The 17,192-nt window shown below is 40.4% G+C and overlaps 1 protein-coding gene across 4 annotated transcripts in view; it reads right to left on the bottom strand.

Annotated features, from left to right (window-relative positions):
* Positions 1 to 11,231, bottom strand: part of il13ra2 (interleukin 13 receptor, alpha 2) — a 310,420-nt gene extending 299,189 nt beyond the window's left edge. Inside the window, exons 1-10 of one of the 4 annotated variants that reach the window (XM_070844244.1) lie at positions 11,052 to 11,231; positions 8,506 to 8,583; positions 7,975 to 8,126; positions 6,927 to 7,083; positions 6,699 to 6,819; positions 5,723 to 5,907; positions 5,398 to 5,552; positions 4,851 to 4,998; positions 700 to 817; positions 123 to 587 (exon numbers count right to left, since the gene is read on the bottom strand). In XM_070844244.1, the coding sequence (XP_070700345.1) occupies positions 500 to 587; positions 700 to 817; positions 4,851 to 4,998; positions 5,398 to 5,552; positions 5,723 to 5,907; positions 6,699 to 6,819; positions 6,927 to 7,083; positions 7,975 to 8,126; positions 8,506 to 8,583; positions 11,052 to 11,109 (1,260 nt within the window). In that variant the 5' untranslated portion in view covers positions 11,110 to 11,231 and the 3' untranslated portion in view covers positions 123 to 499. Of the gene's footprint in view, positions 1 to 122; positions 588 to 699; positions 818 to 4,446; positions 4,520 to 4,850; positions 4,999 to 5,397; positions 5,553 to 5,722; positions 5,908 to 6,698; positions 6,820 to 6,926; positions 7,084 to 7,974; positions 8,127 to 8,505; positions 8,609 to 8,834; positions 8,924 to 11,051 lie in introns of those variants that run through there. The other 3 variants (XM_070844246.1, XM_070844248.1, XM_070844245.1) reach the window with 3 other exon arrangements.
* Between the last annotated feature and the right edge of the window lie 5,961 nt (positions 11,232 to 17,192).

The following is a 17,192-nucleotide window of genomic DNA, read 5'->3' as shown; positions in this document are numbered from 1 at the left end:
GAAGCGCATGTTTTGAACTTTGAATGAATTTTCTATTTTGAAAGCTGTGGATGAAGAAGCGAGCCGAAAAACGTGGCGGAAGAATAATAATAAAGTAAAAGTACAAGAACATATGTTGTGAATGCTTGAGCATTCACACCAATAAAACTAAGCAACCGATCAAAAACCATTAGGAGTGATGCTTTTCTCCATCTTGTAACATTTCCAGCTGACAGCGTGATAACTCAGAGGGGTTCATATAAATTCAAGCATTTGTATAAAAATGTAAATAAAAAAGGCGAACACAGTACAATCTATTGGAATATAATACTGGTACAACCCTTGTAAATAACCCACTAAAACCCTCAGCCTAATTTGTAATGTGTTATCGGTGGTTACAGTCTCAGTCATCACCAGAGTCAATCAGAGAACCTGAAAACTGAAAGAGGTGGAGTGCAACAAAAAGCATCTATCAGAAGTGCTCTTTGAGAACAATGCTGGTGCACGCTCTCTTGTGCTTTCAGGCGCCTGCCACGGTAACAACTGAATTTCTGGTGAACAGGGCGGTGAGCAGAGAGTCTGGCTTCTTCACTTGTCTTGATCTCCTCCTACAATGGGAGCACAGTTGGGAGTGGGCTAACAGCAGCCTCTCATTTCATTGTATATCTCAGTGTGTGTGTGTGTGTGTGCACACTCTGCTGTGTATGTGTATTCACTCACACTTTGAGCACTGCCCCCACACACAGCGACAGCACCAGTATGGCAATGATGGCAACGGCGATATATACATAGACAGGTACCATGTCCCGCTCTGGTTCAAGCACGATTTCATTCTTTTCTAAAAGAAAAATAAACACACAAACACAAGCACACACAGGTTTATTTACAGTTTATTCACCCCACATTCATCAAAAAAGCATCCATCAATGAATACTGCAAGTCAACTCAAATCTACATAAACAATAAATGAACATGGGTACAATGATCACACAAAGCCAAAGATCCATATTAGGACATTTTATTGATCTGTACATAATTTGAACACTTTTTTGTTGTGTTAGCATGGTATTTCAGAATTCTGTATTGGACATGCTTTTGAGTAGTGCTGACTTTCAGAAAGGACTTCACACCTGTGTCACTGTTCTCTTGCTCTAACGAAAAATTAAGGAGACTTTGAATGTACAGGATTACACATTGCAAACACATTGTTCACCAAATATGGATGGACACACACAAACATTTTTAAAGCTGAATTCAGAACATCAATGTCATAGTCAGCGTGCTAGAGTACATAGTCAAAGCAATAGAAATTAAAAATACAAAAAGCTTACATAACCTAAATAAACTGACCTTTGCATTATGCTTCATTTAGATATGGGTTATTTTAGTTACACTTTAATCAGCCTTTTACAAGAGACCTGAGAATGAATGACATATTTCCACTTCCTTAGTATTGGTGGAAATAAGAATTGTAACAAGAACGAAGTCAGAGAAGTCTGAAACAACTGGCAAGAAATTTGACAAGTAGTTCACCAATAAACATCAAAACAAATACCAAAAGAAAAGAGGTATTTCAGTGCGTGCGGACATTCAGAAGGAGGTTGATTGAGGCCACCAGGTCTGTGGTCAACAGCCATTTACCTTCTGGGGGCAATAATGAATGACTGGACCCCCTCCCCCATTCTCTCTGCAATGTGTATTCATGCTGTTGCCTTCAAGTACCCATTGAGTACACAATAGAATATAGTTAGCAGCTTCATTGTATCAACCAGTACTACTCCATTATCAGAGAAAGTCACTACTTTCAAAAGTATACTTGCACTTCTACACTACACCTCTGCATGTTACTAATGGTCCTAAATGAACTGCAGGGGCCACTACATGATGCCGGCCTGTTTCCGCCTGCCTGATTTTCTGTGTTGGCAGCTGGTCTAAGTAGCGTTACATTAACCTTACAATAATGTTGGCCTGGCTCTAAAAGGGCACAAAGAGGACACGATCAGAGGAAGCTCCACAGAGAGGGCTAGAGAGACTAATTTAATTATATTTCAGCTTCACATGTGTTGGCTCTTGTCCTGTCACTGGATTAGCACAATTTCCACTGAAATTCTGTCATGGGAACCAGTCATTAACACAAACATTTACATCGCTGGATTCCCATCCACAAACTTTTAGTTGGTTCCGTTAGACCAACCTGAATCACAGTGATGGCAGACAACACTCATTTTAAAACTTTTTTTGGGGGAGGTGTGTCACTGCCAAGGAGTACAGGCTGGACTAAAGCATCCAGATTTAGGGTTTGAGTTCATCGCGGGATGCTGTACTCGTGCACATTGTAACCTAAACTTTCTAATAATACTTTGTAACCATGAAGTTACATCCTTCTTGTGATGGCCCCTTACTCTCATAAGGGTAATCTACTTTTGACCACATTTATCACTTCAAGCTTCTAGCAGTTATCATCGCATCTTCATTATGTTTGTTCTTCTTGTAGCGTCAGAAGTGTAATTATAAGATGATTCTTCATTCTTCCCCCCAAAAGAACCAAGCCATGGTAACACCTGTGACAGTGAAAAGAGGACAAATTAGAGAGATAGTGCACATTAGGATTTTGTAAAAAAAGAGCCGTGAAGTTTTATTGCTGTTGCTGTAATAGTCTGAACTATCCTTTCGTTATTCTGACACATCTGGCTGCAGTGACATGAATTAGATATTGAAATACATTTTGATTTAGATTAGTACTTCAAACAAACACTTCTTTCCCTCTGAAAATGATATGAAGCATAATTAACTCAAACAAAAGCTGACATAAGCGCAGAGGAACAGACAATTCAAATAATAAATGACACAGTGGGGCAAAAAAGTATTTAGTCAGCCACCAATTGTGCAAGTTCTCCCACTTAAAAAGATGAGAGAGGCCTGTAATTTTCATCATAGATACACTTCAACTATGAGAGACAGAATGGGGGGAAAGAATCCAGGAAATCAAATTGTGGGATTTTTAATGAATTAATTGGTAAATTCCTCGGTAAAATAAGTATTTGGTCATCTACAAACAAGCAAGATTTCTGGCTCTCACAGACCTGTAACTTCTTCTTTAAGAGGCTCCTCTGTCCTCCACTCGTTACCTGTATTAATGGCACCAGTTTGAACTCGTTATCAGTATAAAAGACACCTGTCCACAACCTCAAACAGTCACACTCCAAACTCCACTATGGCCAAGACCAAAGAGCTGTCAAAGGACACCAGAAACAAAATTGTAGACCTGCACCAGGCTGGGAAGACTGAATCTGCAATAGGTAAGCAGCTTGGTGTGAAGAAATCAACTGTGGGAGCAATTATTAGAAAATGGAAGACATACAAGACCACTGATAATCTCCCTCGATCTGGGGCTCCACGCAAGATCTCACCCCGTGGGGTCAAAATGATCACAAGAACGGTGAGCAAAAATCCCAGAACCACACGGGGGGACCTAGTGAATGACCTGCTGAGAGCTGGGACCAAAGTAACAAAGGCTACCATCGGTAACACACTACGCCACCAGGGACTCAAATCCTGCAGTGCCAGACGTGTCCCTCTGCTTAAGCCAGTACATGTCCAGGCCCATCTGAAGTTTGCTAGAGAGCATTTGGATGATCCAGAAGAGGATTGGGAGAATGTCATATGGTCAGATGAAACCAAAATAGAACTTTTTGGTAAAAAACTCAACTTGTCGTGTTTGGAGGAGAAAGAATGCTGAGTTGCATCCAAAGAACACCATACCTACTGTGAAGCATGGGGGTGGAAACTTCATGCTTTGGGGCTGTTTTTCTGCAAAGGGACCAAGACGACTGATCCGTGTAAAGGAAAGAATGAATGGGGCCATGTATCGTGAGATTTTGAGTGAAAACCTCCTTCCATCAGCAAGGGCATTGAAGATGAAACGTGGCTGGGTCTTTCAGCATGACAATGATCCCAAACACACCGCCCGCGCAACGAAGGAGTGGCTTCGTAAGAAGCATTTCAAGGTCCTGGAGTGGCCTAGCCAGTCTCCAGATCTCAACCCCATAGAAAATCTTTGGAGGGAGTTGAAAGTCTGTGTTGCCCAGCGAAAGCCCCAAAACATCACTGCTCTAGAAGAGATCTGCATGGAGGAATGGGCCAAAATACCAGCAACAGTGTGAAAACGTTTGACCTCTGTCATTGCCAACAAAGGGTATATAACAAAGTATTGAGATGAACTTTTGTTATTGACCAAATACTTATTTTCCACCATAATTTGCAAATAAATTCTTTAAAAATCAGACAATGTGATTTTCTCATTCTGTCTCTCATAGTTGAAGTGTACCTATGATGAAAATTACAGGCCTCTCTCATCTTTTTAAGTGGGAGAACTTGCACAATTGGTGGCTGACTAAATACTTTTTTGCCCCACTGTATATGCTATTTAGGTTTTGCAAAATCATAGAAAATGAAAAACACTCTTACCAGTGATGACTTCAGGGTCTTGCAGCCGGGAATCCGCGAAGTTAATGCGACTCAGGAGGACTTGACGATGTGGCTTTACACAAAAAAGTCGCTTTACAGCTTAGTTTATAATTCCTTGACTCATCAGAAAAACACTTACTCGATTCTACAGGAACGCGGGAATACTTTTTTTTCTCAAAATCAAATCTCTACGCATGTGACAAATCACAATTTATATCTAAAAATCCCGTGGGAACATGCAGACAAAGACATTGATGGGATGAGTACTGATGAATAATTGAGCTGATGAATAATTGAGCAAGTTCTCCATAACAAGGTTGTTTATCACACTTTACTGAATGTATACAGTGGCAGGAAAATACAGGTGTTTAATGCAGTATTGTTGTAAACTGAAACGTCATTACCTGGGTGACATATCAGATGACTCCACTCACTCCACAAGCTCTTCTCTACACAATACTTGTGCAATTTAGACCGAACCCTGTAGCAGTTTCTCTCCTTGTCGTGGACGGGGGGCAGAGTTAGGCTCATCCCTATGGTTAAAATCTTCTCCTGTCGTCATTAGAAATAAGGAGAGAAATGATGTGAATATAAAAAGTTAGAGTACGAGCTCATCGCCCCATGTCTAAACTAGCTTACAGCTGCATTAATCTACATTTTTTTCTATAGTAGGAGTGACTCTAACCCCAACCCCAACCCTAACTCTGCACAAAAAAAAGGTAGGTGTTGAGGTAGTTTTAAAGTTTCTGTTCTGTTATCTATGTGTATTGGGATGAGTCTGTTTGACTACAACCCATTTCATATGTGATTTAAAATAAAGAAATCAGAAAACAAACAAACAAAGGTATGAAGCCTCTTCACTAAAGGATTTCTAGGAAAAGGGCTGGTACAGTCAGTGCCTCAGAGTTTGTTAGGCATCATTTGTTAGACAACAAATTAGGCAGTCCTTACCGATGCAATCTTTCCATTCTGTCCCTCCTGTTTGTGGTCAACCTCCCATTTTAGGCAGTGTACAGGAACCTTGCCAACAGGACGGCCCCAGTGCAGTTCCAGCTGCCCCTCTGGACCTGCTTGCACGTGCAGCTTTTCCGTAATACCAGGCTTCACTGCATGACAAAGAAAAAGAAGACAGAAAGCTGAAGGGAAAATAAACAGCTAATGTTGATGAGATTACTGGGAAGTAAGTAATGACCCAAAACAAAGCAAAAAACATGACGGAATGATCATTCTGCCCTCACTGAGTTTACATGTTAAGGCACGGAAAACGTGCATGTACCATGGTTTTGGATTTGCAGGGACACAAATGCTGGTTTCAGGGGTCCTTGAGGAGAGGAGCCATTTACACAGAAGTTGATATCTGTGAAATCAGGAAGAGTTATCCCTGTGAAGTTGCAGCCACTCCTGGCTCCATTTGACATTAGGTATTTTGGGCATTCCTGTGCCTGTTCCAGATTTTTGTGCCTGGGAAAGAAACAGACCACATAACTCAATGCGTGGATGGTTATTACGGTTCATCAGTTTTGGTGAGGTTATAGTTATAGGTTATAGTTATTCAGGATCATCAGCAATTCCCAGCATAATTGAGGCAATCTTCCTCTTAGTGACTCTGAAGTGGATGTAAACACCTCCACTGAGCTGATACCAAGCATCACTGAACTATATTTCTAACTATGTGCTTATGTTTGCTCGTTTCATCTATTAACTTTGGTTTCTCTCAATACACATGTATGCAATTACTCTGTGAAAGCATCTTATATAAAAAGCCTTCTAATGATGAAAGTTTGCTGGTGAGTTTATTAAATCATAAGAGGAAACAGGTGCTCATTACAAAAAAATTGTAATGTGTTTGTCTCCCCATAAAAAATGGTTTAATCAGAACATCTCCTCAGCCCTCAGATGTTTGATTTTATGGTGCATCCTATAAAAGGACACAAGATATTCTTAATAAAAGCTTCACAGCAAAATGCTGCAGCAGTTTTGTCAGTCCATCATTTGCAAATAAGATGAACCAAAATGAGACATGGGGTGGTCCTGCATAACCCGCACGTGATCCCAGATGATTTTTTAGAATAATTTTTACCATTCATCTTCTGGGGATCTTGAATGTCTGTTCAAAATTTAAAGGCGTTCTATCCAAACTTGAGACATTTCAACCAACCTCATGGTGGCGCCAGATGAGAAGTCTTTCTTAATATATGTAATACAGTAAATTTTTGTGGAATGGCCTCTCCTGGTGTAGCTAAAAAACATACCAGAAATATAGACTGTGCTGTGCGTTGGCCAGCATCTTGGGGTTTCTTCTCCACTTGCACTCCATGTACTCCATTTTATGGTACACACAGATAAAATCCTGGGCCGCGGTGTCCTCACCACCTACATGTAAAAAGATGAAAAAGAAAACAATCACTTGCAATTCATACTTTGTCCAAATATCTAGTTTTTACGTTTTTGTTACCAGCTATGAAACCATCAGGACTGACCTGTGCTGGGAGGTTTCTGGACCACTTCAGTGTAGCTCGTGCTCTTCACCATTGTGCCGTTGGTGCAGGGCCCACTGAGCAAAGTGTACAATCTCACTCTAACATCTTTCGCCAGGTCAAAGAGGGCGCTGTATGTCCTTTTAGTCGTCCTGATAGCCTGCGTGTTAGAGACACAACCCTCCTCTTCAGATTACAGTTTACATTCATCTATAGACAGAAAACTAGTTTGCTTCTGTGGCATTTCCATAAGAGATGGCTTTATGTGAGAACTGGAGCCCTGCTTCCCATGAACTTGTCTTCAAAGCTGTCACTCAGTTATCAAACAAAATTAAAAAGCTCAGCTGTTAATTTGAAAACATCATGCCCTGAAGCATTCAAGTCTTGTGAGAAACTTGTGAATATCCTGCCAACAATAATTGCACCATTTTCAAATCCCATGACAATGAGATGAATGAGAGAATTCAGCAAAAGTGATATCAATGATCATTAGATTAAGGTAAAGCTTTGACAGCTGCTGTGTTTCACACTATTACTTTCACACCTAAATTAAAATCGGACAGTGTGAGACCATGAAGGAGCTTCACTTAGGCGTAGTCACAGTCATAGGGTAGTCATAATCATCATCATAGTTAGTCACAGTTTTCGCCATCGTGCCCTTCATCGTCATTGTTACAGGTGTGATAATTGCCATAGTCACTAAATAGTCATAGCTGCAACCTGATGCCTGAAGCGTGTCATGTTGTCATGACGGAGGATTTGTACAGATCTGTGACTCGGGCATCTATCTGGCTTTCTCAAAAAACATGAAAAAAAAAACATTACCAGAGACGAGGAGAGCTGTGACAGCTGAGTAAAAAAGCTTAAAAGGTACTTCTGGGGTACTTTTGTCTCAGCAGTAACTGCTGCTCTCTCACGGATATATGATGTATTATTATGATGTATGGGGAAAAGATTAGGGTTTAAAGATTAAAGGTACGAGACGTCCGGACATCATGATCATTCTTGACTGAAGGTTATAGGCAGGTTGACTAAAATGGTTAATGCTTACAGTCCAAGTGTCCTCGTAGGTGTCGAAGTACTCCAGCTGATACAGTTTTGGGCACTCTGTCTTATTGACCAGACTGGATGGGAGGCTCCATGTAATCTGGAGATGTCCAAGATGACCGGGGTCTATTATCACAATGTCCTCAGGAGGATCCACTGCAAGTCAAGGGGATATTCATTCATTTATCTATCTATTTATTTATTGCATTTTTGTATGAACTTGTGTGTTCAATCTGTTTAGACACCCACACCCACCACCCACTTACATGACCAACAGCAAACAGTCACCTGTTATTGCGCTGCAACATGCCAGTATAAATATTTGTTTCAAATGTACCATCATTTACACTGATTACATTTACAAGGAAAAGGAGGGGTCGATATTCTGGCAGCACATTGTTCCTTAGAAGCGTCTGCACCAGCTGGAAACCATCACCTGCCTCTGCATTTGTTTTCCCCAGCTGTCCAATTCAGTTCATTTTGCTGTATATTATATAATTTATATAATAATTGAACTATACAAATCCGGACCAACCTGTGAGTCCATTGCTCTCCCTCCAGGCTGAGAGGAGCAGCACCAGTGTCAGCCAGGAGTTACTCGCCATGTGTATATCTCCACACTCAAAAACAAAGCCTGAAAAAACATAAATATTCATATTAATATTATAATAATATTATATAAATTATAAAACCATTGCCATCGTGTTACATCAATAAGATTAGAATTTATTAGAAGCCTATTTGAAGTCTCAACACGGCGCAAATCAAATAGGCTTCTAATAAATTCTAATCTTATTGATGTAACACGATGATAATTGTTTTATAAAAGCACGAAATCAAAATAAAACCACAAAAAGAACTCACGGGTCTGCAAGATATCCCACGTATTACTTGATGCTTAATTTTAAATGATATATTATGAAACCACACAAAGCTGTCAAACTTCAGAGACGAATGCACTTTTCCTTCTGCGGCAGGTTCAGGCAGAGTTTATGAGACAGCGTGGGCGGACTGACCCATTTGTATCCTGCTCATGTGAGGGGGGGAGGGGGGGGAGTTTTTTGGGGGGGGGGGTTTCCCGTTAGTGTGTGATTCTGTTGAAGCGACACGTATCCGCACGGGCATCATTTTTGGTGTGCACATTAATGGTGCACTGAGGAGAAGGAAGCTCCACACAGAGAGGTCTTACAGAGACTCAGTTACTCCAAACCCCACATGTTCTCCTGCTGCCTGTCTCCGCTTCGCTTCTCCTCCCAGCACCGTTTAAGCTATCAACGTCATTCAAACTGCAAAACGTGCAGCTCCATCGGGAATCGGATGACTTTTCTCATTCATACCATTCATAGTTTCCGTAATATTCAATATTTCATTTTTCTCGCGTGGTGCGTTCAGGGGCAGTAGGAATTCCCTCCACTCAAATCATGGAATCTTAAACCATGAATTACAGTCACAAAAGACAGCAGTGCAGTGTGGGGTCAGCTATTCAGCAGGCAGCATTCACACTGCAGTTTCTTCAGGAATTGCAAATTTTCTAGTTATAGTTCAGCTTCACGCGTGTTGGCTCTTGTCCTGTCACTGCATAAGCACAATGTCCACTGCCTCTTTACTACAAATACTCAAAATTAGAAGAATATGTCGTCTTTTGGGAATTACCTACAGATTTAAAATGCCACAAGAGGTCAGTGACATAAGGCTTTTCTGGCTGGTGTGAGAGAGTCCAGTCTTATTGTACAGCATTCCTTGCAATTATTGATTCCTGTTGTCATGGGAACAGCGTGTACAAACAGCGTGTATATGCTTCAATTGATCAAATGAAGCAACCAGTCATTAAAACAAACATTTACATCGCTGGATTCCCATCCACAAACTTTTAGTCGGTTCAGTTAATCTCATACTGAACCAACCACAATCACACTGATGGCAGACAAGTTCTTCCTGACATCACCTTTCGGGGGAGGTGTGTCACTGCCAAGGAGTACAAGCTGGACTAAAGCATCCAGATCTAAGGTTTGAGATCATCGCGGGATGCAGTTCTTCTTCTCAGGAAGCTCTTGCCCAGATGAAACATCTCGTTTCACAGAGAGCAAAACTAGGGATTCAGTGAGTCAGGTGAGTGTCTTCACCTTTCCAAGTGTCTAACAGGGTTCAACAAGGTGGAATTCTTCTTTTCAACCTGCATATGGATGATCTTTCTAAAAAGTGTAAGACTGGATGCATGTTGGGGGATTGTCTTATTAACCATCTGATGTGGGCTGATGACTTAGTTGTCTTGTCCTCTCATAGCGCTGGCTTACAGCTACTGCTCAGAGTCCGCTAAAGTTGTGGTGAGCAGTGTGACATTCAGTTTCACCTTAAAAGGAGTGCTGTCATGATTGCTGAAACTAAAGAGGATCAGAAGCAAGATTTTCCTTCTTTCTTTACGGCAGACCAAGGGCTAAAAGTTGTGGAACAGTAGGATATTTGGGCCACGTTATCAGGAACGATCTATGGGATGACGATGATGTGCTGCGCCAGTGTTGTAAACTGTATGTGCAAACCAATATGCTGGCACACAAATATCATATGTGTGCAGATGATGTTAAAACTGCCCTTTTTAGAGCCGACTGTACTCCACTCTATACAGCACAGTTGTTGTGCAGGCACAGTAAAGCAAGAACATTCAACAAAAAAGGGGCTTTAATCTTTACTAATTCTGCCAAGAATTTCCTCTTAAAGTTTGTCAGGGCACGCGTGGAGAGAAAGAGACAGGCTGACAGGCTGGGGAGGAGCACAGGATCACAGGAAGGAGCATGCAGGTAGCCAAATACACTGAGAACGCAAAGAGACGGCCCAAGCATATGAAAGATATGTTCGAAAACAAATTTGCTATTATATTAAATCAATAGATCATATGAACTGCAATATGTCCTTCTCCAAAGTGGCATCTAAAGGCTGTGACAAGTTCTATGTATTTACTCATCTTAACTGTTGTTGGAGAGACATTCAGACACAAACAGTACATCAGTTGAACACTTAGTTAGTCATACATGGAATTGAAATATGTGGCATTATCAAAGTGACAGACATTAAAGAATAATTCACTTTTTGATGCACTTAACCATAAGAGCCCTGATTCAGTGCAGATTGAGCTCACTGGCATCTAGTTGACCCTCGACAGCGCAGGTGTGCACGTTCCTTCTCCGAGAAGACTTTCAGCAGTAGTTTATCACCAAGAGTTTATCCTCAAATGGTTGACAAAGTGATAAATACCAGCTAACAGGACCAAACTGCCATGGTCACTTGTGAATGTCATGAATTTGCACATAGCTGACAAACACTGACGTTGGGAATTTCCCTTTACAAGTTAACAAGAAATGCCTGAACATACCGTCACCCTCTGTTGATTTGTGTTAAGTCACAAGTGGAGATAAGACTTAACTGATTACAGTAGCAGTTCAAACTCAGTCTAACAAAATTACTCACTGTGAAAACGGATCACTTATCACTTTTTATGGCCAATTGCCTTGAAAGAAATCATCTTTAAAATGTGTCTGTGTTTTTGCTTTTGGAATTCTGCTTAAGACAATGCCATACACTGAAAATGCTGCAAAGATAAATGTCAAGTTTGCTTAAAATAAAAATATGTACTTAATAAAGTTGAATTTACTTAACTTATAAATCATACTACGTTTATAACAGGGTAGACTGTGGGTGCAATTGCAAGGGGAGTTTTTCCTCCACTGCTGCCTAATATAATATCTGATGCTTGCTCATGTAGGGATTCTTGAATCCTTAATTTTGAATTCCTGAATCGTTGGGTCTCTCTCTAAATGAAAGAGTTTGGTCTGGAACTGCTCTTTATGGAAAGTGTCTTGAGATAACGCTGTTATGAATTGGCTCTATATAGATAAAGATTAATTGATTGTGGTTCTGTCACTGGTGATTTGAGCCGTAGAATCAGGCGTGTAGGAAATGAGTACAGGGAAAGCAGACGGGACTTCTCTGGAAGGCTGCCAGGAGGTTGGAGAGTATGGCGAATCTACTTGGAAAGGAGTCAGACGAAACAGCTTGAGCTACAGGCACAAGTGGAGCAGCTTGGGGCAGCTCAGAGCCTGTGGAGACTAGCAGAGCAGCTTAGGACGACCTGGTGGCAGGAGAGACGGGGACTGGATTGGGAGGAGAAGCCCAGAAGCTGGAAATATTTCTTAGGAAAAACCTAAAGGTGAAGAAATACCCAAAGCCAAACTTAAACCAAGAAAAAAGCTGGACTCAGGAGGACTGGGATTGGATAAGAGTCTACAGCACTGAGGCTGAAAATGACGAGGAATCGAATGGGGCGATGAGGCGGACTGGCTTGAGCAAAGGCTCAATAAAGACAAGACAGACGAGGAGCAGACAGGAAACAGACAGGAGAGAAAAGAAAAGTGGACCGAGAAGAGTCAGAAAGAGATCTCTGTTGAATACAGACAGATTGTTTTTATTAGGAACGCTTGCCAAAATGAAATTTTCCCAGGAGAAATACCAGGATGTTTTAGCATGTGTGTGCTTGTGTCTCTGTGTGTTCAAGAAGACGAACACTGGTGCTAAAACAAAGACACACTATTCAAACCCAATAAAAAAAATGTTTTATTATGTGACTCAGATTTAAAGTATACTTACAACACTCCTGTAATAAAATTGCACAGTGAAGTGTTAACTATTTAGGGGGACATAAAAGCCAAATCATTTTATAGCATGTAGGATAGTCTAGGATTGCGACGCTTCGTGTTTTCTCCACTGGAAGGTTATGATGTTTTACCTACCTCAGGGGCATTCAAAGAGGGCACCTTTCCAGTGTTTATTTTGAACATGGGTGCACCAGGGGTGGCAAAGGTCCAGAACAATGTTGCCAAGCCTCAAACTACCAAAATGGTTGCACGTACATTGCCTGCCACTGTACACATCAATAACCTCAAGTGAGCATATTCAATTATACGTCAAAGGCGGCAAGTAATTATTATAACCATATTATGCGCAAACATCAAAGAATAATATCATAAATTACACAAATAATAAATTCTAAATTATATTTTGTGGTCTTGTGTTGGTGAGAAATGATGTCTTCCCTGGAGATGGAGTAACAGAATTATGGGATAACATGAATTAATTAAAGAGAGCACAAAACAGGCTGAACTCTAATAGAGAGGCATCTGATTTTGACAGAGGGATGGATAAGACGGCTCAGGATAAGACGAAAGCAGTTTCGGTACAGGCAGGAACACACACGCAGAAAGAAAGAAAGATGTAAAGCTGGAGAGAGAGAAACAAAGACAGGCTCAGGCTGTGAGAAGCAGATTCAAAGAAGCAGAAAAAGGCCTCTGACTGGGAGACATGAAGCAGATCTGACTGGGAAACTGGGACAATCTCCAAAATGGCAACATATACAAGCTGGGCAGCACAGAGACTGAAGCATTGGTGGAGTAGCCTGAGCTTGAGGGGGGGGGGGGGGCGACATCACAGGTGTAATGTCAGTATTAAAACACAAGTCTGTGCCCTGACCAACTGTGATCTGTGATGTTTTTGTTTTGGATTTAGCTTGTTAATTCCTGTCCATCACATCTAATTTCTAATGTCTAGGTTCCTGCAACCTGTTTTTATCTCACCTGAAGTGCAATAATTTAACTGATTATGATGAAATGGATTCCAGGATACACTACTGTAATTACAGTTATTATCCATACAATGAGCTGATCCGTTTCCCACAATCAATCACTGTCATCAACAGACATTGCTGAAAGCAGCACTACTGGCCTGAGCCTGGGATACATGTAACGACAAGACAGACTGAGCTGCAAAGAATTTGACTTCATTTTATTATGACCACGTTTGTCTGTTTTAAGAAATCCCTGGACTTTATACAGATGATATGTACAGAGCTTCAGCTTCAGCCATTCGGTATTCTTGCATGCATTTGACTTACTTTAAAATACAAAAAGCTTATATACATACGTTTGAATTTTCTAGGCAGTGTAGTATTTAGACATGACTCACTGTTTCACTGTGTTCTTTGGATGCGATGAAGAATGTTAAATCATAACGAGCCAAACTCAGACAGCAGTTGTTATACATGACTCAATCACAGGTCGGCCTACAGATGCAATCAGTGCCATAATGCAGAAAACAACTTCAGTAGATTGATTACATACACGTTGTGAAATATGGGACTCTACAGTATTAGCAAAATGATTAAGGAAATGACTTCTCTAGCTGCTGTGGGTGTGTAAAGGGAGCGTGACTTAAAATAAATAAAGAACACTGTACATAGCTATTTCTCAGTAACATCATGAAGTATCCAGATAATAGAGGACTGGATATAGTTGTTCTTGAGGTAAAACACAGATGTTAACACACATTAATTTAAAAAAAAATCACAATCAGCTATTACTTTTGATCAATTAGAAGGTTCCCGTGTTGTCGGATTTCCACCTCCTGCAAAACATTTTACAGGGTAGTTTCACATTTTTTTCAGTCACTAGAATCATTCCTCTAGTCCAAAGTGGCCCTGAAGAAATCCCATTTTGATGTGACTGTACTCTAGTAAAGTTTGGCTAAAGCTAACATGAGGCTTGAGCCGTCTAAGTAAGAAAAAAAAACTGGAAACAGAATAAGGAAATGTCACACTGAAATTACTAAATTTAGTAGATAATAGACAAATTTTTTTGTAGTGTGCTCATCATTGGAAAGCACAGGAATGAATGCTAAAGGGAATTATAAAGAATAAACACAGGATCAAAATGAAAAAAAAGCTGCATGATATTCACTTGAACATGCTTACTGGGATGCAGCATGCCCACACACGCACTCTCCTCTCCTCTCCTAGCATGGGTGTGAAAAAAAAAATCAACACAAAGGGAAGGTCGCGCCAAGCTTTTCTTACAATGAAATATATTTATCAATTGTCACTATTCCGTAAAGTCACCACACCTTGTGGAAAATGCAGAAACCACAGATTTAACAATAGTCATAGTAATGCTTTTGCTCAAACACTAAATGTTGTAATGAAAGGATGCCTTAATGATTTGCCACTTGGTTTGTAGGCATTTACAGAACAAAACAATGACTGGGCAACATGACACACAGATGGCGTCAGTGTGACGAACCACGACGACATGGTTACACTGCATACAAACAGAGGACACAGTTTTTTTGTTTCACTTAGAAAACAGACAAATGAGTCATCCCACCTTTTAAGGCGTAAACTAACAAAGAACTGAAGGAAACCACACAGCGATTCTAGTGAAGTGCTGGCTTGCATTGCATTTGAATGACAAGTGTGTACAACTAAAACATAAGAGATTAATTCAAAATCTAACACTTGATCACCTCTGGCATGCATGTACCAGTAGGGAAGAATGCTAAAGGGACTTATAAAGAATAAACACAAGATAAAAATGAAAAAAAGCTGCATGATATTCACTTGAATATGCTTACTGGGATGCAGCATGCCCACACACGCACTAGCATGTCTCCTAGCATGGGCGTGACAAAAAAAATCAACACAAGGGGTAGGTCGTGCCAAGCTTTTCTTACAATGAAATATATTTATCAATTGCTACCACTCCATAAAGTCACCACACCCTGTGGAAAATGTGGAAACCACTGTTTGAGGTTTTATGAGTACGATCCCAGCTACGTTACATGTTGGTATGACTTTAACAGATGGTAATACTGAGTTCGGAAGGCTCTACCTATTTTTTCAGGACAGAAAATAGGTCTGCTAGGTGTCCCTTGCTATGCAGTTCACAGTAATGTGAAAATGAACTCCAGTAAATCCCATTACACACCACAGCAATGTTTTCCAGTGAGGGTGGAATGAATGGAGGCAGCCAACAACCTTTATTGAAAAACTCAAGACAACTGAGTGTGTGTGAGTTATGGGCAGATATTGTTAGCTGAAGTCTTACAGATCACTTTTTAAACTTCTGACCAGATGCAGACTTGAGACTTATTTTTTTAAGAAAAACAAGCTATTCAAAATTAGATTACCTGTCTGCAGCAACAGGAAAGAGGAAAGCGTGTAATAAATAAGACTGTTTCTAAGTAATTGCATGTAGTAACACAACAGGACACAGATCTATAAATACCCAGGGATTTCCTGGTAAATGGGTGTGTTTTACACTTGAGTCCAAAAAAACTGGAAGCCCTGAATTGTTTTGTATCTCTGCAGCATCTCGTCTTTGGAAAATGGTGTCAGAAGTCAATCAATACGGCCCATTCAGATGGGGCAGAGGTTCTCAAGAACAGTATCAAAAGTGGGACGTCCAACGTGACACACAGGTGATAATTGTACAATGAGGTGCAAAGCAATAACAGTTTCATGCTAGTCATGAGAGAGTGAGTTAAACCTCAAGTCCAAGTCCTTCAGATTTTGGTGGTTTATGGAGTTGTTTAACATTGACTAACTAACTTCATTCCCTGCCAGTATGGCAGCCAATCAGAGCCAAGACGCTTCTTATTACATCAAATCAAAAGCACCATCTAAAAAACAGAAGTTATAAGATTATAATTTATGGAGCAATCAAGACTGCAGAAAAACCAAAGAATACCACTCCTTTAAGGCACAATATGTCATGCTGTCATGATTTAGAGTTTAGAGGTTCGTTACAATGTCCTCCAAGATGTTTCAGCTGCACAAACAGATATCAAAGTTTAAGTTAACTTGAACCCATAGTGTGCTTTACTTCAATTATTTTCCACATGTTGGAGACCGAATTTTAAAATGAACGGCAGTTGCCTGAGGGAGTCCTATCCTATCCAAAAAATGCCAGACTAACATGCCGACCACCAAGGAGACTGATATTGGCCTGTGCAAATAATAATCCTTAAACTGGGAACTAGTAATGCAGATTTAATACATAAAAGTAAAGTAAACAGGGTGCAACTTAATGATATTAAACTGTCACAACTGTTAATGCAACTTTTCAGTTTAAAATACCCCTAAAGTCGACCATTGTGAACAACACCTTTCATCTATAATCTATTACGCAGGTACCTTTTATGTTGTCAACACTGTTGTCAGCTTAACTGACAAATTGCGTGAAAATGTATATATTTTTAATTTCCACACGTGATTGTCACATTACACCAGTGTCGCCCAATTTCAAATACTGTGTCTGACAGCTGTCATTACTGCATCTTATAAACACAGTACACGTTTAAAATGACCAGCCAGTCATTTTCTAATTTGTGTAACTGTAACTGTGA

Source organism: Pempheris klunzingeri, chromosome 14 (assembly GCF_042242105.1).
Source record: "Pempheris klunzingeri isolate RE-2024b chromosome 14, fPemKlu1.hap1, whole genome shotgun sequence".
In the NCBI taxonomy this organism is placed as follows: domain Eukaryota; kingdom Metazoa; phylum Chordata; class Actinopteri; order Acropomatiformes; family Pempheridae; genus Pempheris; species Pempheris klunzingeri.
The sequence above is the reverse complement of the archived record's forward strand: the minus strand, read 5'-3'. Positions and strand labels throughout refer to the sequence as shown.